Source organism: Pezoporus wallicus, unplaced genomic scaffold (genome assembly GCF_028554395.1).
Source record: "Pezoporus wallicus isolate ANWC-B61680 ecotype Strahan unplaced genomic scaffold, APGP_CSIRO_Pwel_v1 contig_4722, whole genome shotgun sequence".
NCBI classification, from domain to species: Eukaryota; Metazoa; Chordata; class Aves; order Psittaciformes; family Psittacidae; genus Pezoporus; species Pezoporus wallicus.
This window is the reverse complement of record NW_026641840.1, coordinates 1898555-1920608: the sequence shown is the minus strand read 5'-3', so window position 1 is coordinate 1920608 and position 22054 is coordinate 1898555. Positions and strand designations below refer to the sequence as shown.

The following is a 22054-nucleotide window of genomic DNA, read 5'->3' as shown; positions in this document are numbered from 1 at the left end:
AAAGCCAAGTCAGGGATGTGCTGGTACAGCTTGTTCAGGGGAGGGCCCATCAAGGGTGTGTTTTCTAATGGGACAAGCAAGAGGAACATCTCCAGTGCTTACATCGAGGTAACTTAGATGGGTCAGATGGTCCCATCAGACGAGACCACGTGGATTTCTCATGATAGCTCATCCTTAACTCTTAAATGTTGTAAAAACCAACTCTTTGTACTTATAGCAAAGAACTTCTAGCTCTAAAAAGCTGCTTCTCTCATCACGGGTCCACGTTCAACTCACAGACATGCTGAACAGCATCACAAGGCAGCGGTGAAGCAAGAATGGGCTGCTGAGACCTTACTGAGGTGACCCGTGTGCCTTTCATCTCATAGAGCTGCCATTTACTGGGGTGCTGGGAAATTGCAGGGGGTAATAACTTGCCTTCCTACTGCAATTCCTCTCCAATTTCAGCAGTTTCCTGCTTGGAGGTCCCAGCAACGAGGCACCTCTAAGAAAAGGAGGGAGGCTGCTGCTTTCTAAAGGAATGATTTACTGAGGGTGGGTGATAGTGTGAAAAAGAAGGGAAAAGAGAGGAAGAGAAAAGGAACAGATGAAATTAGAACAGGGAAGAGAAAAATGGTAATAAAAGGAGAATAAAACAACATGGCAAAAAAATACACAGGAAAAAGGGAAAAAGAAGAGGCCAAGCAGATACCAGGTAGGAAAATCGTGACTATGGGGTTATCCACATGGAGATAACCAGGATAACCAGGGGCATTTATGTGAATTAAGTCTGGAAATGAACTAACTTTACTGCATGGCAGACGGAGGAGGCAGGGGTTGGCTGTTAAGGTCCTGGAACACCAAAGAAGCGGCTCACCCATCGAAAGAGTAACCAGTCACCGTTCCTCGCACAGACACGTGTACCGGGGCTCATCCTGCCTCTGTCTATCAGTGAGCTTGCTTCCCCATTAACTCCTGCCAGGCAGTAATTGCACCTCGGAGATGAAGCTCTTGGGCTATTACAGCTGCTTCTCTCCAGGGCCTCATGAACCTTTTAACAGGTAAAATTTGTGATTACAGCTGCTGCTGACAGGAAAACAACGGGCTCTGTTCCGCTCCCTTCGCATCACTGGGTTCACTCCAAGAGCCTAAATGAGCTGAGAGGATGCAGGAGCTGCAGGGAGAGAGGGGCTGCTGCTGTTCCCATGCCTTTGGACCATACTTTTGCATCCTCCTGAGGATAAAAGAGATTTTACACCAACTGCAAGTGAGGAAAACACTCTTGGGGTGCAGATCCCATCATACTGGGGGGGATGAAGTGCCTTAAACTTGTGGCAGCCCTTCCACTTTTATAAACACCCTTACCAAAATGGGGATCATAGAATCCCAGACTGGTTTGGATTGGAAGGGAGCTTAAAGCTCCTCCAGTTCCAACCCCTGCCACAGGCAGGGACACCTTCCACTAGAGCAGCTTGCTCCAAGCCCCTGTGTCCAACCTGGCCTTGAACACTGCCAGGGATGGGGCAGCCACAGCTTCTCTGGGCACCCTGTGCCAGCGCCTCAGCACCCTCACAGGGAAGAGCTTCTGCCTTATCTCCAGCTTGAACTTCCCCTGTTTCAGTTTGAACCCATCACCCCTTGTCCTATTGCTATAGTCCCTGATGAGGAGGAGTCCCTCTCCAGCATCCCTGTATTCCCTCCTCAGATACTGGAAGGCTGCTATGAGCATCACACACAAGAGCAGGAAGGGTGATGCTATCTGCCTGTCTTTCCAATAGCTCTTCATTTGATAGGGAACTCTCTGGGCTGGGATTCAGGGAAAGGTGTTTGATAACACCAGGGCTCAGGATTGCACCAATTACTGCCAAACACCTTGATGTAGCATCACTGTGGGTTAGCACTGATATCGCACCCACTAATCCATAGGGCTGCTCACCAGCAGCCCCAAAAGGGCAGCAGATCATCTCTGTCAACCCAAAGTGAAAGCTTTTCCCTCTCCCAGCCCATTTGCTCTGCTCCTGATAACTCAGGGACTGATGGACATGGAATCACCTTCTCATCCCATCTCCCTCCAGCCTGCTCCCAGGGTTAATCAACTTGAGCTCTAATTTCCCATTTGAATTATAAGTTTTCAGCTTCCTCCCTCTGGCTCTCCTCTGCCTTTCACCACAAGATTAAAAAGGTCTTTAACATTCGATATGTTCTCCCTGTGAAAACCTCTGATGCAGAAATCAAGTCATCTCAGGCACTCTGAATTGGGCTAAAAAATGGCCAGTCTTGGGTCTCTTGTGATATATGAGCCGGAAAGCCACCTACAAATCAGTTTTGGGGCTCTGCTCTGAACTTCCCATGGGGATTTAATAACAAAAGCATTTCAAACAGAACACAGAGATTGGGTTTGGTCCTTGGGATGCAGGGATTAAATGAACCACTTATACTGATGAATGAGGACAGTTCTTCCTGCCCAAATGTCACATTTGACAGGGCCACGCAGTCCTTTTGCCTTCCCAGTGCCAATGGCCATGGTGTCTGGGCACAGAGATGCACTTAGCTTCCAGACATCCAACAAACAGGGATCGCTCCCATTTCATTGAGGAAGGAGATGCTGCGTGAGGTAGTCTGATTCATTAAACAACGCCACACAGGGATGTATGTGAAGCCTTTAGGAATCTGCTCCCAAAAGGCATCGAGCACAGCTGGATGTCCACAGTTTCAAATGGAGCAGCAGGTTTGGGATACCCCCATTGCATGGTCTGTGGGTGCAGGTCCATAGGGACTGAGCTCTACCTGCTTTCAAGAGCAGGACAGCAAAAAGCTGCCACCTCAGCATCATTCAGCCCAATCCCATAAGAAATGAGGGGGTTTAGGCTCCATCCATTTGTTCTTCCAGGTCTTTCTCCAGCTTAACCATTCCCAGCCAAGGGAAATGGTGCATCCAGGAGGAGAAACAAAGCTGATGGATGCTCATGGCACAGGCCACGGTCTCCAGAGCTACAGCTCACACACATAGAGACATGTGGGGTGTGTGAACGTGTGTTTGCGCTGGGAGCCCTCTCGTGGCTGCTGCCACATCCTTTATTCCAGCTCCGCGATCCAAGGTGTGTTAATGCAGAACCAGCCGGAGACAACGGAAGTGATGGAAGCAGAAGCAAGGGTTCAGCAGACTTAAACCAGAGTGAGATCTCCTCCAACAGCATCTCCCCACTGTGAGCTACTCCCTCATTGCTATGCCTATACACTTATTAATGCTGTTCCTATCCATAACTGTGGCTGTAATTGTAAGCAAACAGCAAAGGGACTTTTCCAGTTCATTTCTTAAGGCTGTTGGGATCCTGTCTCCAAGTATCCCCAAAAAGAGCATTCCCTCCATCACACAGCAGCACATCGTTGTGCAAAGGTGTTAAACCAGCACCGGATGAAGGCATTTTCCCTCTCCATCACTGGGGATGGTGTCACTCAATGCTGGGGTCTGTGCACTTGTTACAACGATGTTCAAAGTGGAGGGTGCTGGGTCTGGTACAGGGCAGAGGAGCATGGCAGGACAAAATCCATGCCAAGGAGGGTGGAAAACAAAAGGGAAGCTGGATGCTAGGGATCAGGCAACCACACTGCAGGAATACCACAACTTACTGCCCATCAGCTGAGCTGTGGTAACTGCTGCTACCAGCTTGGATGCACCCTCCAACCTTGCTGAAAATGATATAATCTCTCTTACACATACACTTGTAAACCAGCTCTAACTCCTGCTTATGGAAGAACCCTCTACTTTGCTGCTGTCCCGTAGCTAAAGTGCAGCAACAAACCACTGCAGACCTTGAAGGAAGAGGTAAAGTGAATCACTCTGCATCGTGTTTCAACTGGGACATCACCTTGGTTCAGGTGATGCACAAAGGCTCATTACATGACAATTTGCCCTTGTTGGTGAGTCCTTTAAAAGGAGAAAGTCCCAAATTCCTGCTTAGACCCTAAAATCCTCTTCTTTAAAAGAGTCAATCTCTGTATTCCACAGCTGGGCTCAGGAGGGTGCATACCAGGGTCTAAAACACTAACTGTGCAGGGAAGCCTTAGGGTCTATGGACTATTCTGAGATACCTACGGAAAGTAAGAAGGCAAAGGAAAAGGAAATAGCTTATCAGGACATATCTTCACTGTCCGGGGTCTGTGTTGTTGCTGGAGTATTACAAATCTGAGTTGAAATAGTATTGAGAATCATCAAGTATTCAGTCAGCCAAGCCCAGATAATGGGATGGATGCTGTGGTCAGACGGATTTGGATTAGGAAGAGATTTTCCTTCTTTTTCCCACAAAACCTTTGCCAAGGACTCTGCCTGTATTCAGTGGACACAGTTGGCCATGAGCTTCCAGCCCAGGTCCCACGTCCAGGTAGTAGTGTCCTGCAGGGATGTGGGAGGAGCAGCCCCAGAGCACTGGGTGAGAGATGTGCATCCCAGTCACTCCCAGGCCATTACTTATCTCCACAGTGGTCTAATGCCCAGAACTGCTGGGGAAGACCTACATGGCTGGTGTCCTGCTGTGGTTGTCCTTCCACCCTGTCCTCCAAGGACTCCTGAAGCTCCACGGACTGATTTCCTTGTAGATCATCTTCTGGGTGTGATGGGGGCGCAGCCAAGCTCTGCAGAGGGTGAGGGATAAGTGACAACGTGGTATCACTAATAACCAGGGCAGAAGATGGAAAGCCAGACCCTTTTCCAAGCTCTGACACTGATTCATGCAGAGATCCTTTTCCTTTCTCTAGCTTAGTGTTTCACTGCAGTAAAATAGGGCAAACCCCACAGAATTGCAGTGATTTGTCCAATCAAGCTCTGAGAAGAGTAATTCCTTTGCTTCTATTAAACCAGCACTAATGAAAACCTAATTAAAAGTCACCGAACAGGCATTTACTTACACTGCTGAGAGAAGTGTTTGTCCCTTTTGAGTCTCTCTGCTTCCTTCCTTCCTCAGGTGTTTTCTCCAAGGGCTCAGGAGGGTCTCCTAGGGACTGATGCTCAGGTTCAGAACCACCAGCAGAAGGACTCTGTGGAGACCAAAGCAAGTTACTGCCTTTCCTAAGCCAAGACATCATCCACAATACACTATCAACACTGCCATTTATTCAACAGCATGCTCAGAGCCAGCAAGACAAGGCTGGAGAACCAAGATGCCAAGACCTTTGTTGCACTTTACTTTGGCAAGTGCCACCAAGGATGGCCTGGGACAGGCTGCAAGGCTCCCCCAGGGGTCATAGAGCTGCTTTGATCTACTTTGCTCTCTGCATGAAGACCTAGACAGGCTGGCCCACATGGTCCCCAACCTTTTCTGCCAGTTGAGATGGGCTCCTAAAGCCCACAGAGACAGTTTTGGTGTCCCTGTACCTCAAATCCCAGCAGTTTGGGGTGCTGGTATACATCCAGTTTGTGTCTCCTGGTGCAAACACATCTACTGGTGAGCACTTCATGCCCTCTCAAGCTCCTAAAGTGCTACCATCATCCAGGTTGCAATGATCCTGACAAGCAACACATCTCACCTGAGACCGCAGCAGGAGCCTGGAGCTGAGAAGGGATGAGCCTGTCTCACCTTGCCTAAGTGCCTGAGCAACAGGGTCATCACTGAACCAACCACAGAGGAAGAGAAAAGCACCAGGAGCTGGCTCCAAACAGCTCTTGTGCTCCAGTTAGAGACAGCATTTCCCACCAGTGACCCACAAGGGCTTATGGAGAGTGAGTCACTTCTTGGCTGTCCTGAAGAGGATGAGCAAAGCCCCACCACTGCTGCAGGCACTATTTCCTGGACTATCTCTTATCAGGACTGTCTGATCAGGCAGATTAAGATCCATGACTCCTCCAGCAGCTATGAGATGACCTGGATATAGCCCTATGATGTCATTCATGGAGGTGTGCTGCAGTTTGGGTCCAGCATGGAGAATTGGCCTTTAAATTGCTAACAAATTCCTAATTCCCATCAACACAATCTGTTGCTTGAAGTTGCAAAGGATGCAGGTGACTAGATCATCTATAGCAGTTAGCCTGGTTACTGAAGCAAATGAGGGCTGCGGAGTCATGGGAAGGACTCTTCTCTTGTGCAGTCTCAATCCAATCTAACAGCAGGATTGGATCTATTCTTGCCAAGGCAGGAGAGATGCACCTTGATTACAGCCTCCAAGTGAGGAGAAGTTGCAGGGTGTGTTCAGCATGTAACCAGCATGGGATGGCTTGAAACCAGCCAAATCTATGCTCTTTTTTTGCTCAGAAGACAAGGGTAGAAAGGAAGGGAGGATGAGGATCAGGAGAAGGTATCCCTGGAACACAGAAGCTCACAAGAAGCTTGTACACATTTGATATGCAATCTCCTAATATTATTTCTGCCCCAGACCAGATGGAGCATAGATCTACACTTCATAGAATCATAGAGTGGTTTGGGTTGGAAAGGACCTTAAGATCACCCAGTTCCAATCCCCTGCCACTGGCAGGGACACCTCACACTAGACCATATCACCCAAGGCTATGTCCATCATCTTTGTAACCATCCTTTAAACACTGAAATGAGCTCATCACATGTGAGTCCTTGGAGCTCAAGTTTGTCATCACCACATCTCCCACTTGATGTTGCAGGATTCACTGGTGTTTGATACTACTCATGATGCCCCAGTCAGCATGGAAGTGACAGAAGCAGCACAGAGCCTGCAGGTGGAGAATCAGTTTAGGGTGCCAGGGTCTGCAGACTCCCCGAGGTGAAAATAAACAGCAGAACAGATGGATGCTGGAGAGGGGCTGTTCATCAGGGACTGTAGTGATAGGACAAGGGGTGATGGGTTCAAAGTGAAACAGGGGAAGTTCAGGTTGGAGATAAGGCAGAAGCTCTTCCCTGTGAGGGTGCTGAGGCGCTGGCACAGGGTGCCCAGAGAAGCTGTGGCTGCCCCATCCCTGGCAGTGTTCAAGGCCAGGTTGGACACAGGGGCTTGGAGCAAGCTGCTCTAGTGGAAGGTGTCCCTGCCCGTGGCAGGGGTTGGAGCTGGAGGAGCTTTAAGATCTTTTCCAACACAAACCATTCTACGATTCCATGGCTTCTAGCTACTTCCATCAACAATAATGGTAGACTGATTCCTTTATTTTCACTGGAAAGAGTGTTTTGCAATCCCATCAGTTTAACCTGAAGATCCAAAATCCTGATATGGGCCATTAGCCTCTTCCAGCTTAACTGTTTCTTAAAGTGGCTTCAAGTCACCACAACCTGCTTAATGACAGAGGTGACCCTGAATCCTTCAATGACTCATTTCTGCATCTCATTTCCTCCAAGGTCTGTGTGCCCCAAGGCTGACAGATGACAATACTCACACTGTGCTCAATGACATGCAGAGCTGCTGGCTTTCTCATGGAGGTCTGGCTTGTCTTGGAGCCGCTGAGCTGCTGCACCAGCACATCCAGCCCATCCCGCAGGAGCACGTTGGAGAGGTCCTTCAGCAGTGCCAGCTGCAACCAGTAGAGACCATTAAGGCAGTAGCATAGTGCACCCTTCTGCCTAAGAGCTCATCTCAGTCTCCCCTCTGGCAGGTCAAAGCCATTGCCCTTGGCCTGTCCCTACAGGCCCTTGTCCAAAGCCCCTCTCCAGCTTTCCTGCAGCCCCTTTAGGCACTGGAGCTGCTCTAAGGTCTCCCCTTCAGGAGCCTTCTCTTCTCCAGGCTGACCCAGCCCAGCTCTCTCAGCCTGGCTCCAGAGCAGAGCTGCTCCAGCCCTCGCAGCATCTCTGCGATACAGCATGGCAAGCTGTAAAAGGACATGCAATAACCCTGCCTTCTTGTGAGGGCAGTGCTGGACCCGGCTGAGCACACAACATCTCCAGAAGGCCAGAGGGAATAGATGGAAAAGCTCAATTACAATCACCTTGTCAGAAGAGGGTCAAAGCATTCCTACCTTGATACCATTTGCTTCAAAAAGCCTCTCCAGATCCTGCAAGAGGAAAGAAGGGTCAGAACTTCTCCTCTCTTGTCCAGACCAGGAAGCTGGTGCTGGGGGTGGCTGACAGCTAAGCTGATGGACCCAAACCAGGTCCCCTAACCCCAGAGAGAGGGAGGTGTTTCCAACATCAATATGCTCTATAAATCTTATTTACCTGCATTTCCACTCCTTTGCCTGGTGGACCTGGTTCTCCCTTCAAATGAACAAGAACAACTCATTAACTAAGTCATTATCCCAATGAGCAGCAAGAAGAGAAGCTCTGAGAAGGGGCAAGAGTCACATATGTGGCCCTTACTCTGCTACCAGCTGATGCTATAACCCTAGATTAAGCCCCATCAGGCTCAATCCTACCCTGGTCAATGGGCTCCTTCACTCCTCCATTGGATACAAATGCTGGCTGCATACATAGGGCAGGCGTGGACCAGAGCCAGACAAGAGCATCATCAAAGTGAGGTTTGGACCAGAGCTTTGCAACATCCCCTTCTCCAACTCTTGGCTATGTTCAACACGTAAAGAAGCAAAGGTTTTTAGGCCCCTCAGTGCCACCAATGCTGTCACTGTGGTGGCAGCAGTGCAGAGGTAGCAGCAAAGAGAAGGGTGGCCAAGGTGCCATCATGGTTGACAGTGCCTTCTGGATGTGGCCAGTGGTGCTGGTGGCCCTACTTCACATGCAGTCTGGGTCAAATATGGGTTGGATACCCAAGAGCAAGTCGCATAGTCAGGCTGTCCATCTCTCCTTGCCCTCATGGTGACACTCTCTATGTGAGTGATCCTGGGCCACCATCAAAGATGAAGCTACAGATGAGCTGCAATGGCCTGGGAGGTCCAGCAAGGGACATCTGCTGAGGTGGGGGTGACCTGCCCCTCTGATGGGCTTCATTTCACTGAAATCTGGTGTCTGCATTGACAGATTCCGGTGGAATGAAGGGCACCAGGAAGGCCTCGGTGGTGCTGCAGCTCCATGCCAAGGTTAAGGATGCATCTCCATGAGGTGCAGGAACCGCAGTGGTGTGCTGGTTGAACTGGGTACATCTGAGGCTCCTGGATAAGTCTTTGCCTTTACAATGACCTGGATCTCATGCCAGTCAGGAGATCTACCTGTACCCACTGGTGCTGCTTTCTGTACCCTTTTCCTCTCCATTGACTGAAGGAGTTGGTCCCACCTCTAAAGTTCCCTAGATGTGTGTGGTATCAGAAGCCATTTCTTCCATCCCTTTCTGATGTGTTCTTCAACTTGCAGCGGTGAGGAAAGGAAGGAAACATTCCTGAACAGTTTAGAACTTTATTCCATTCAACTCCCGAACAACATCTTCTGACCTGAATATTGTGTATCTGCTTAATCGAGTTGTAGGACTACATCATCAGTGTGAGCACACGCTTCTGAGCCCATCTCAGAAACTCTGCTTTGAAAACCCAACCTTTTAGAGAGCCAGAAGAGATGTGAGATGGATGCTCTACCCCTCCCCAACACAATGGCATCAACACAAAGATGATCCATGCAATCAGAACATACCTTTGGGCCGGGAGGACCTCTTTCGCCTTTCAATCCATCCCTCCCACGATCCCCCTGTAAACCAGAAGGAACATGTTAGTTCTTTGATCCCTCTACAATTGCTAGTGGAGACGGTGGTTTCATCATACATTGTGGCATTTCTTGCTTGGTGGCCCCAGACTAACAGCACCTTTTCCAGATGGACCAACCAGCCTTGTCTTGTAACTATCACACTAATTCACACAATGAAGTTAAATTTGGAGCAGCTCTGCTCTTAGAATCACAGAACAGTTTGGGTTGGAAAGGACCTTAAAGCTCACCCAGTTCCAGCCCCCTGCCATGGGCAGGCACACCTTCCACTAGAGCAGCTTGCTCCAAGCCCCTTGGCCTTGAACACTGCCAGGGATGGGGCAGCCACAGCTTCTCTGGGCACCCTGTGCCAGCGCCTCAGCACCCTCACAGGGAAGAGCTTCTGCCTAAGATCCAACCTGAACTTCCCCTGTTTCAGTTTGAACCCATCACCCCTTGTCCTGTCACTGCAGTCCCTGATGAAGAGGATGATGCTTTGTGTTTGAAGGATCTTTGCTGCTAGTGGTGGGAACTGCGAGTATTTGCTTAAGAAACTTGGAGTTTCAGGCTATGTTTGAAAACCCTGTCTTACAAAAGTACCGAAGCTACAAATATACAACATGTGGAAAATAATCACATATTGAGCTTCAACACCCATCTTCTCCAGCCAGGAGCTCTTACCTTGTCACCTTTCAGGGTGATGGTGGTCTCCAGAGAAGATACCTGCCAAGAAAAGCAAGCTTTTAGGTGTTTCTGTGTCACAGTCTTCTTGCAGCATCAGTAACACACCACTTGTGGAGGGATTCATGCATATACCTAGAGAGGAGCTAGCTGCATCGCTTTGCACCTTTGATAAGGCTAGAAGGGAAATCCATGTCATAACATGCATGGTTGAAAGCAATACATGGCAATGTGCCCTCTGTGGTACCCACGATTCATGATAAATCCCAGTGCATCCCTTCCCTGAACAAACGTGTAAGTCAACAGCAGCAGGTGTTACTCACAGTGCTTCCAGGAGTGCCAGGCAGCCCAGGCTCACCCTAGGAAGACACCCCCACCCCAAAACCCAAGAGTGAGTGGTGCAATTCAACATTTGAGCCCCCAAACAGACTCTTTCTCATGCAAGGTTATAAATGGGAATGTGCAAACCTACAGATTCACCCTTGTCTCCCTTCTCTCCAGTGATTCCCTAGGAGGTGGAGAAAGAAACAGGATAAAAACAAGCCATGGCAGGAGGTCTCAGCAGCCTCTTGCCAGATAAGCATTTGATGGATTAAGAAGCCCATCTTTGAGCTAATGAAATCTGGGTTTCAACATCTCTCCTGTGAAGGGTTCTCTGATACGTGATAAGGGGTGGGATTATGAACCTCTGCCTCGGTGGGAAGGCTCAGCAGGGACTTCCCTCTACTCAGTTTCACAACGTTTGCAGAAACACCATGCCTTTGAGACCTCTGACAATGCTTCCCAAAGTCTTAGGGCTTCCCAAAGCTATGAGAGGGAGATCGCACAATGCATAAGTGCATAATTTCCTTCCCTTACCCACCAGACTGAGAAGCATTTTGTTTCCAACAGCGTGGGTCTGAGGAAGGTTTTGTACACTCAGAACCCCCCAGTGCCCATCCTGCTCTTTAATCTGTGCTCTAGGTAATCAAGCAAGAGGGAGAAACAGCACTGATCTTCCCTATGAAGAGGAGATGCCCTTCCCCAAAAGACAGGGAGGGAGCTTTCTGTGCCTTGCAGACTGTAAGGCCGAAGAAGAATAGGGTTTTCTTCAATTGGCATTGCACTATCTCAAGTCCACCCTCTCTCAACTGCTCCTTTAGGGATTGCCTTACATCCTTTCCAGGTTGTCCGGTGTCGCCTTTTATCCCCTTCTCTCCAGGCCGTCCTGGGAGCCCTCGTGGACCCTGTAAGAAAGGATTTGGGGAAGCAAACAGAAATAGAGCTTCCAGCAGCTCAGGAAAGTAAATCCAACAAGAATGTTATCCCCTCCGTGGCTTTTCATGCACATGGATGTTTCTAAGTGGGGACTTCCATTGGGATGGAGAGGGAAGGAGCAACCTCCTCTGATGCTCCATTGTAATCTGGTCAGAAAATGATAGTAATAGCAATTATTACCCTGATTCCTCTCTTTCCTGGCTCTCCAGGGACACCAGCTTCCCCCTAAAAGAGAGGAGTAATAGCTTTTAAAAGCTCGCTTCCATCAGGTTGAACCTTCATTGGTGGTACTAATTTTACTGCACTTAAACCCGGAGGAAAAGTTTAATGGGAAGCAACCGAGCACACCTACCATTCAGTGGCTCTAAGGCAGGTTAGATCTCCTCTTTGGCATTCTTAATGTTTGGAAAGCCAGGACAAAGACAGGTTTATGGGATGTCTTAAGTTAGGGATGGTGTTTTCCAGCAGTCCCATAAATGAAGTAAATGGGGCGGAAGGTGTAGGGTGACGGTAGAGTGTTCATATTTGGAGGCGGAATGCGGTTCTTTCCACCAAACCCCACTGTTATTTATGGCAGTCTGTTTCCTACATCAGCTGCAGAGCAGAAAGAACTATCTCCCAAAGAAAGCACAGTTTAGCTGTTTTTTTGGCCTTTCGTTTTCAGCCTGCAGCTTTGAAAGATAAAACCAAAGCTAAAGAAAGAGAAAGAAAAGCCAAGGGCAAGATGAAGGGGATTCTTCATGGTCTCATCTAACCTAAGTACAAGTAAACAGGGAATATGATGAGCAGGGTCAGCTTCAGAACAAACCAAAGTGATTTGTTTTCCAGCTGCTGTTTCATTAACGTGTGCAGTGCCTTGCCCAGGGTTTTGAGGGTGATAAAGGTTTATGTGGGCTGGGAATTAACGGAAGCAAAGTCTTCCAAGGGCTATCCAACCCATGAGACATCACCTCTCACAGAGGACATCCTGCTTTTGTATTGTTCTAAAGATGTCCAGGGATGTTGGTCTCCCTCGGAGATGCTGGGCTGGATGGATCTTCACTCAGTGCATTCCCTCTCTACACCACTATACCCACAGCTCCAGCTCTGAGCTGCATTTGGTCCCCATATAACTCTGGAAGTTGTGGGCTCCCCATTGATTACCTTGGTCCCAGAGGTGCCTTTCCTCCCTGCTTCTCCCTACAACACAATGCACAAGTGCCGGGTTTCACTTCCACCTGTGACCAAGTCCTTTTTACCCTCCTTTCCTATTCAGGTTAAGAGCTCTTGCTTTGACATCACCAGTGACTGAAGTCAGGATGTGGAGCCTCAGGATCAGAAACGTGGCTTCCCTTGATGATCCCATTCCACTTGATGTTGAGGGACCAACTCAGTCCTTTGAACTAAAGAGACGTCTTCACTGCCTGTGGTTAGCAGAGGCTTTCCAGAAGCCAGTTATGATGCATTTGTGAGGGGCCACCTTGTTTGATCCTACTACACCCTCAAACCACAAGCAAGCCCTTGAGGGCTGTTGTGGCTGCACACTGTGCTAGTTCCCTAGTTCCATGACTCAACGATGAAAAAACATGATGTTGAATAACATCATGAATAAACATGGCCTAAAGCACACCCTGATGACAACCTGCAAAGGATCTGCCTCCTCACTTGCAATGGAAGAGCAGACAGATCAAAGGAGACATTAGAACCCTTGATGAGCAAACCACCACGTCTAATCAGAGGCAGTTTGTCCACTCCTGTTTGTTGACCACTGTTGTGTTGAGACCTGTCTCTTCCCCAACCTGTAGAAGATGAATGAGTGGTCCCATCTTGTCACTTGTTCCTACTTGCTACTGCAAGGGCATAACGTGGGTTTGTTAGCTTGGTGCAGAGCAGTACACCAAGGCCTTCAGCATGACATCAATCTGACTGGATTGATAGCTTCTACTTACATCTTTACCTCTTTGTCCGGTCTTGCCTGGTTTCCCAGGTAATCCTGGTTCACCTTTCTGTCCCTTCAGACCTGTATCCCCCTAAAGAAAACAAGACTGTTGTTACATTCCTCTTCTGCGTTTCATTGTCCTCATACTTCAGACACTGCAGGGCAGATTCAGACAGCATGCCCAGGTCCTATAGCCATGCAATTGCTTCCATGCTCCTGACTGAAGTTTGGGCTCAGAGCATTACCCTGTGCTAGGATGGGCTGTGTTTATAGTGCTTGCTCAGTGGGTTAGGCTGGAAAGCATCCATCTCTAATGCAGTCCATCCAGACTACACAACCAGCCTTGGCAGACACTGCAGGACAGACCTTTGTGAGGTTCTCCACCTCCAGGAAGCTCTGCAGCTCAGCTGAGGTGGCCCATTAGCAGAGACCCAGGAGATGGGTCCTGTCTTGAGAGCATGGTGTGGACACAGGATCAGTTCCCCCTCCATGTTTTAAGTATTCCAGTGTAAAACCAGTTGAGCTCTCATTGATGGGTACTTACACATCTGTCCTGATTGATCTTTGTCAAAGTCACCTTCCTCATCACTCAACCACCTCACCATGCCTCATCCCAACCCAAAATACCCTTTGCTGCCTTTTCTGCTTTGCAACTGCATTAACACATCCTGTCTTTGATGCCTCTCCTTTACTTCTTTTGACATCCAGTTTCTCCATGCCCATGAAGCTGATCCAGACTGGATATCCTATTCATTGGGCTATGTATGCATCACGCTGTAACATGTCCCAGATCCATATGTTCCTTCAGCCAAGCCTGGGGAGCAATGCTCTTTGAGAAATGCTCACAGCGAGACAGATTCACTGAACACCACATTAGGGATGCTTCTCTCAACCGTTTTAGAACCTTTGCAAGGAGGAATCCTAAAAGCCAGGATTTGCAGGGTTTTTTAAGGGCTTGTTAAAGATTGAAGAGCATCTTTTCATTGCTATTCTATGCAGGGCTCTGTGTGTCACACAGAGACTCGAGCAAAGCAGGACCTGTTTGGATCTTTCAGTGTTTGAGCCCTCCCCGTGTTTCGACACAAGCCCCATGGCAATGATAAACCACCACTGACTCAAGTTGCCTTGGGTGACACAGACATCAGTCTGATGCAATGCTTTACACGTTGCAATCACTGCACACACTCACCTTCTGCCCTGGTTTGCCAGACAAACCTACATTTCCCTGCAGAGATAGAGGCCATTAGTCACATGGAAAGAATGATACAGGTAGAATAATCTCATAGGATCCCAGACTGGTTTGGGTTGGAAGGGACCTTAAAGCTCCTCCAGCTCCAACCCCTGCCACGGGCAGGGACACCTTCCACTAGAGCAGCTTGCTCCAAGCCCCTGTGTCCAACCTGGCCTTGAACACTGCCAGGGATGGGGCAGCCACAGCTTCTCTGGGCACCCTGTGCCAGCGCCTCAGCACCCTCACAGGGAAGAGCTTCTGCCTAAGAGCTCATCTCAGTCTCCCCTCTGGCAGGTTAAAGCCATTCCCCTTGGCCTGGCCCTACAGGCCCTTGTCCAAAGCCCCCCTCCAGCTTTCCTGTAACCCCTTTAGGTATTGGAATTTAGGTACCGGATTTCAGATGAAGGTCCTTCTGTTGTATCTAAAGGGTGCAAACATCAGGCTCACTGCTGCAAAGCTGCTCTTTGGAACCATTAATACTTTGTTGCCCACCTTTGATAGAAGGCTGAGGACCACAAAGATGTTAGCTTTGCACCATTTTGCTGCTTTAAAATCAATGGGACTGTTGATGCCCATGTAAGAAGGGCACACCGAGGCATTAACCCAACCCTTACTAGATATCAGCAAACTCACATGGGAGCCAACAGAAGCTTGCACCTTCTTGGACACAAAAGTCAGGAAGATAAAGCTCAAGTTCTCTTTTAGGACATGAAACCTTTGTAAATGGGGCTTCCTTGGCTCTGCTGTTTGCAGAGTTACCAGCTGAGCACTGACCATCTGTGCCCTCTTGCATGCTCATGAGTGATCCTCTATCTGCACCCCTTTGCACTGACTGTGGAAGACAAACCCCATCACACAAAACCACCATGGGCTCATCAAACACAGGGTGGGAGCCCAGCTCCTTGTCACCACCTCAGTATTAACTCCCTTAGGAATGAAGCCCAGCAAATTCACATACATGGAAGTGACAGATTCTGTCTCTGAAGCTCCCAAGTTGCCTTCTTTGCCCTCCCCTTTCCACATCCAGCCTCTTGCCCCACTCACCCTGTCGCCTGGGTCTCCCTTTAGACCAGGTTGACCAGGAATGCCGAAACCTGGACTTCCCTGCAAAAATCAATGGTGATGTGTGTATCAGCGTAATGCAACTCTATGTACAACAGAGACGCAGCAAGAGATAAATCCTGTGCTGGTGCTGCCTTTATGGCCACCATATAGAACCCCAGACTGGTTTGTGTTGGAAGGGACCTTAAAGCTCCTCCAGTTCCAACTCCTGCCACAGGCAGGAACACCTTCCACTAGAGCAGCTTGCTCCAAGCCCCTGTGTCCAACCTGGCCTTGAACACTGGCAGGGATGGGGCAGCCACAGCTTCTCTGGGCACCCTGTGCCAGTGCCTCAGCACCCTCACAGGGAAGAGCTTCTGCCTTATCTCCAACCTGAACTTCCCCTGTTTCACTTTGAACCCATCACCCCTTGTCCTATCACTCCAGTCCCTGATGAAGAGTCCCTCCCCAGCATCCTTGTAGCCCCCTTCAGACACTGGAAGCTGCTCTGAGGTCTCCACACAGCTTCTCTCCTCCAGGCTGAACAGCCCCAATGTTCTCAGCCTGTCTCCATACAGGAGGTGCTCCAGCCCCTGATCAACCTCGTGGCCTCCTCTGGACTTGCTCCAACATGGTCCCTCTTCCCTCCTAACCACACTTCTTGCTGCTTCTGAGAGATGCTGTTGTGGATATCCAACCTTCACTAGAGTTCTATTTGAGGAATCCAGCACGTGCCTCACTTTCCCCATCCTGATCCTGCAGATCTTGGCTGCAATTCTTCCATCCCTATGCACACAATGTGGTGACATGACCCTGCTCTGCTCATTACTGCACTCTTGGGAACACATCCTATGCCATGCTCACTGTTGGCAGTCTTAACCTCAGCACCATTTTGCAGTCCCTTCAAGGGTCAGCCTGCTTCCCATCCTTCCTGTAACTGTGTTTGGTGCTAAGCAAGATTCAGAAGGAGGTAACAGCATCGCACCAGAGCAGCTTCCAAGCTCAGGACACAAATCTCCACACCTGAAGCTTCAGGAAAGGACAGAGCAGATCCTACTCATCTGCAACCATGGGCAGCTGCCTGACCTGAGCTCTGGTGACTGCATCTCTCGCTGACATCCTTTCAAGGAGCTTTTGACTTCTACATGGGACAAGTCCCCCCTTGGCTTTCAGCACATGGGTGCTCCTTGGTAGCAAGAGCTGGGAGGGAATTCCATCTGCCTCAGAGTTTCCTTTGTGCACATGAACAAAATAAACCCTTCTACACGTAAAGGATGCACCAAGAAAAGCAAGTGCGTTACCTTCTCTCCTTTGTCTCCTTGGATTCCTTTGTCTCCTTGTGGTCCCAAGGCCCCAGCTGGTCCAATGTCTCCCTACATACATAAAGGCATTCCCAAAGTTAATAATACCATGCAGGAAGCCCTGTTCATCTGGCTCCCTTGAGCTGCATTTTGCACTTCCAATGCACTCTGAAAACCATTCCATCACCCCATCCACTCAATTTTGGGTTTACATTGAAGCTTTCTCTGTGGTACCTGGTCTTCTGCCATACAAAACTCATCACAGGAGTTAGACCCTCCCCAGCCATGCAACTGGTATGCTGTAAAGCACCAAATGTACATTTATAGTGGCATAAGCAGGATAAAATCCAGATCTTTTATTTCTCTGAAGGTTGGCAACGAGGTTATCATTACCTTAAATATGTAACATAATCCAGGCCACATTCCATCATGAGGCCACTGCAAAAAACCCAGCCCACTTCCTAATGCAGCCAGTCTGAAGGAATAGAGACACTTTGCTAACCAATGTTAAGCAGTCTGGGCAGTAAGACTAACGAAGGGAGATTGCTCCAACATCCAAGCACAAGGAAAAGTACAAAACTCATCCATATGGAGTAAAGGGGGTATGGAGGAGATCTTCTTGGGTTGAGAAATTCAATTCCCTCCAGTCATGGGGAGGCCAAATGCTGCTTGAGGGAACTAAAGACATGGAGAAATCTCCATCCCTGGGGATGCCCAGCACACAAGGTCCTGAGCAACCCGACCCTGCTTTGAAGTGGGGTCTATTTCGAGCAATAGATAGGATTAGAGACCTTCAGAAGTCCCTTCCAGCCTCAGTTCTGCTTTGATTTTATGTCAATGCCTCCCTTGGTTGGAAACCAGCTTCCGTGAGTGGCTGGATTTGCACTTGAGTGATGTTTCCCTTCCAAAACTAGCACATGGAAATCCCAGTTTTCCCTGCAGACTAGGGCTAGGAAGAGAATGACAGGTACAAAATGTTCATAAAAGCAAAGAAATACCAGCAGGGCAAGACTGTTGCTACTATTTCAACCTCTCCTCCTAGTCAATCACAAGGGAGATATGATTCAGATGGTGAAGCATGGTACAACCTTCCCTGTTTCAGGCAAAGATCTCACCTAAGTTTCAAGCAGTGCTGATTAATGGACTTACCCTGACACCTTTCTTTCCTGGAGGTCCCAAAACCTGAGGATAAATCACAGAAATGCTCCCTTATTTAGGACAAGGATGTTCAAAGGTGGGTCTATTCATGTTACCTTTTCCAACGCAAGAGAATCTCAGACTTGCTATGGGATAGGAAACCCATGACCAACACTTATGGCTAGAAAAAACAAGCCAAATCCCAATCCCAGTGAAGCTTGTGAGGAACCCCACCAACTTCAATAGGTTTTGGCTCCAGAGATGAGACTGAATGATCATTCATGTGTGTTATTGGTAGCCTTCTCTTCTCTGCTGTAACCTTCTCTAACACACACCAAGGACCAACCTTCAGACAGCAACGTCCCTGCTCATTCCAGCATCCTCCAGGACACATCAGTTTGTCCTGGTGATGGATCTCAGTCCTCAGTGCAACCTTCATGTGCTCCCACAGCCCTTGCAGCAACGCCATGGGGCATGCAGAGGTGGCCACCACCAAGGTTTCACCTCAAAGCTGCCCTAGCATTTGGAGGGACATGAAGAGCAGTGCTTCTTCAGCAGGGACCAAAGCATCCCCATAGGGAATGAGGAGCTAGAGCAGAAGAATAGGCCTGGAGCACAGTGTTTCAGTGGTGGGAGGCTTTATCCTTGTGTTTCCTGAATAGCAGTGAAGCTCCTTTGAGAAGACAGTGGGCGACTGGGGTGCAATGGCTGGGAATACAGGAAGTGGATCAAGGGAGCAGAAGGCTGGAGGGGCAGGGAAAGGGTCTGTTAGTTCTTCCTGCAGTTCAGTGGGACACATCTCTCTTGGTCTACGGGCACTGCTGGTGGTGATGCCTTATAGCTATATCACGAGAAGGGCTGTAATTTGTTCATAGTTACCCCCATAGCTGGAGCACCTGGAAATCCTGGGTTTCCCTGCAAGGCAAAAGGACATAAAATGAACAATCAGGGGCAATGAAAAATATCTGCCCATTGCCTTCCCCCATCTGTTCCTTAAAACGGCTCAAAACTCATCTCAGAAGCACAAGGGCAAAACAGAGAGGAGATGCTGAGCTTAAGCACCTCCCTGCTGGCTTCATCCATGTACAAACACACTCGACAGTGCTTGCAAAAGCTGCACCCATGGAACAAGCTGGGACAGTCAGGACAGCTTCACCTGAGCTACTGAAACATATTGTGCTCTTACTGCTTTGCTTACTTGGTCTCCTTTCTGCCCTGGAGGTCCTGGGAGTCCCTGTAAGACATCAAAAGAGAATTTCCATCAGGCTGAAATCAGAGTCAGCAACTTCTGGTCTCTTCTGCAGTGAGAAGCTCCCAGCCAGAGAGAAGAAGGAGATCTTCACCCCAGTCTTTCACTCACTACAAGACAGATTGGCTATAAGGACTCTTAGGTGAGAGACAGAAATCCCTGTGTGGTCTTAAGGTCCTTTCCAACCCTAACTATTCTATGATTGGATGCCTATCTCCGGGATGCCTTATTGCCATCTAGCAGGAGACCAAGCGGAGAGCTGCAAGCTCTCACACCAGGTAAAGCTACCAAAGATGGTCCTTTGCAAGCAAGAAAAGGTATGGAGATACTCATGAGATGCATGGGAGCTACAAGACCAGGTCAGTGCTTTCCATAACCCAGCCCCATGAATCTGCTCAGAACTGGAAGCTGTGAGTATATGGACCTGTTGTAAGCTCCTGCAAGGAGCACTGACTCAGGGAGCACTCAGCCTACTTTTATAGCTATTCTTAGGAAGAAATATTGCTGCCTCTTTTGATCTTTGAGGTGATTTTTTATCTTCGAGGTGATAACTAAATGCAAGTGCAGCTGCGGGAGCTGTAAACCTGAAACACAGCTCAATAAAAGCAACCTGTGATACTCAGCATGGACCGTCAGAGAGAATTCCAGGTTGGTTTGGCAGTGTTTGCTTGCTGCAGGCTGTCCTGGGGATCTGCCACTGGGGCAAGGTCTATCCTCAAGCTGCAAGCTCCTTGAACCCTACAGTTATGTGGCATGTACCTACGTGGTCCAGTTATATCTGGTCAAATTGGGAGAACCTTTAGGGGAGATCTCAAATCCCTCCCTCTGGATCTCCAGCCAGGTACCTCAACTGCTCTGTCCTGAGCCCAAAACCAGCCAGAGCTTCTTCCCCCCTACTCTGCACTCCAGTGCTGCCAGTCTCACCTTTTCCCCTTTAACACCTCCTTGCCCTTTGTTACCCTGGAAAACAGAAGATGCTTTAGTTAAGGCAAAGCCCCAGTGGCAGAGCAGGATGAGACTGGAGGCTCCCATGCTGCAGAACACGCTGAGCATGTTCCCTCCACTGGAGACTGTGAAAGCAGGGAGGAAAGCAAATGAAATAAAAGAAAACATTAAGTTTATCACATATATATCATATATAGCATGTTATATATCATATATAGCATGTTATATATCATATATAGCATGTTATATATCATATATAGCATGTTATATGTATAGTCCATGCTATATTGCATATTAATTACCTGCAGAGTATCTAGAATATATTAAGGTTTCTTGTATAATCAAACATACTTTATCTATAATGCCTAATATCAAAATGCATGCATATTGTAATACATAATTACTGTATAGTTATGTCATAATTATCTACCATATAATACACATACAGTACTACATGTACATATGGGCTGCCCTGAGCTTGATCAGACTGAGCATAACCAAAAGGAGTAAAGTGAGATACTGGTCCAGGGCACAGTTACTACAGTTCTCTGAGTCTATGATACGACAGCTTCTCTATTTACATATTGCTTTTTTATCTTAATTGCTAAAATCTCACAGAATCCCAGAGTGGTTTGGGTTGGAAGCGACCTCAAAGCTCCTCCAGCTCCAACCCCTGCCACGGGCAGGGACACCTTCCACTAGAGCAGCTTGCTCCAAGCCCCTGTGTCCAACCTGGCCTTGAACACTGCCAGGGATGGGGCAGCCACAGCTTCTCTGGGCACCCTGTGCCAGCGCCTCAGCACCCTCACAGGGAAGAGCTTCTGCCTAAGAGCTCATCTCAGTCTCCCCTCGGGCAGGTTAAAGCCATTCCCCTTGGCCTGGCCCTACAGGCCCTTGTCCAAAGCCCCTCTCCAGGTTTCTTGCAGATTTATTTCCTGCTTGAGTCCCTTCCTTGTCCTGTGTCATCTTTGGCTTCACAGCAGAGTTACCAGATTCAAACTGGAGCTGTATTTGTCCAGTCTCTTTCATCTGGCAGCACCATGAAGCCAAAATCACTCCTCTCCACCAACGCGAGGCTCTTATGTATGGTGAGAGAATTGGTCAAGGTTCTTTTTTCCTCCAAGAGTTGGAAAAAAAATGGGCACTTCCATTAGAAAAATCGAACTTCAGGATGGGATCTATCACCCCTCACAGGGGTGATCTTTCTCCACTGCAAATCTGGGAATGAATCTGGCCTGGAGGAAGGTGTCGAAAACGCAGATGTGAGACAACCTGCTCCTTACGCCTTCCTCCCAAAACACGTTCAATGTGAATTCCCACAGTTCTGGAGAGTTCCACTGGCCACAGAAACGCCATTTATTATTTGATTAAAAAAACCCACATCTTGCTGCCATTCCAGGTCTGAGCTGCAATGACCCCCACAGACCAGGGACTGCTGATGGGTAGAATCATTCCCTCTTAGCTTTTGTGTAGAGGGTCAATATTCCCACAGCCTATGATGATGCAACGTGATCTATAAATCTAAGGCTGCCTCAATATTCCTGCAGTCTATGATGATGCTTAGAGCCAGACGCTTTCCTTGGTACCCGAGTACCACGCACAGGGACTCAGGTTCAGCAGTTCAGTACCCACCTTTGGTCCTGGTGCTCCTGGAGGTCCCATAACCCCCTAGAAACAGGAGAAACAATGAAAATCCAGACTTTAAATCCCAATGTCTTCCCTTCTCAGTTTGCAACCCCAGGATGTGCCCTCCAAGGAACACCTTGATATTGGTAGTGGTAGGGGACTCTGGAAACACTGAAC

General features: G+C 48.6%; 1 protein-coding gene across 1 annotated transcript in view; it reads right to left on the bottom strand.

Annotated features, from left to right (window-relative positions):
• Positions 1–22054, bottom strand: part of LOC130608014 (collagen alpha-1(VII) chain-like) — a 110180-nt gene that overhangs the window by 42808 nt on the left and 45318 nt on the right. Inside the window, exons 33-52 of the mRNA XM_057425596.1 lie at positions 21884–21919; positions 20231–20266; positions 19256–19291; positions 18937–18972; positions 18070–18102; positions 16921–16992; positions 15623–15682; positions 14537–14572; positions 13358–13438; positions 12573–12608; positions 11610–11654; positions 11327–11398; positions 10645–10680; positions 10173–10214; positions 9444–9497; positions 8085–8123; positions 7886–7921; positions 7310–7444; positions 4885–5013; positions 4495–4611 (exon numbers count right to left, since the gene is read on the bottom strand). Of these exons, the coding sequence (XP_057281579.1) occupies positions 4495–4611; positions 4885–5013; positions 7310–7444; positions 7886–7921; positions 8085–8123; positions 9444–9497; positions 10173–10214; positions 10645–10680; positions 11327–11398; positions 11610–11654; positions 12573–12608; positions 13358–13438; positions 14537–14572; positions 15623–15682; positions 16921–16992; positions 18070–18102; positions 18937–18972; positions 19256–19291; positions 20231–20266; positions 21884–21919 (1167 nt within the window). The remainder of the gene's footprint in view (positions 1–4494; positions 4612–4884; positions 5014–7309; positions 7445–7885; positions 7922–8084; positions 8124–9443; positions 9498–10172; positions 10215–10644; positions 10681–11326; positions 11399–11609; positions 11655–12572; positions 12609–13357; positions 13439–14536; positions 14573–15622; positions 15683–16920; positions 16993–18069; positions 18103–18936; positions 18973–19255; positions 19292–20230; positions 20267–21883; positions 21920–22054) is intronic.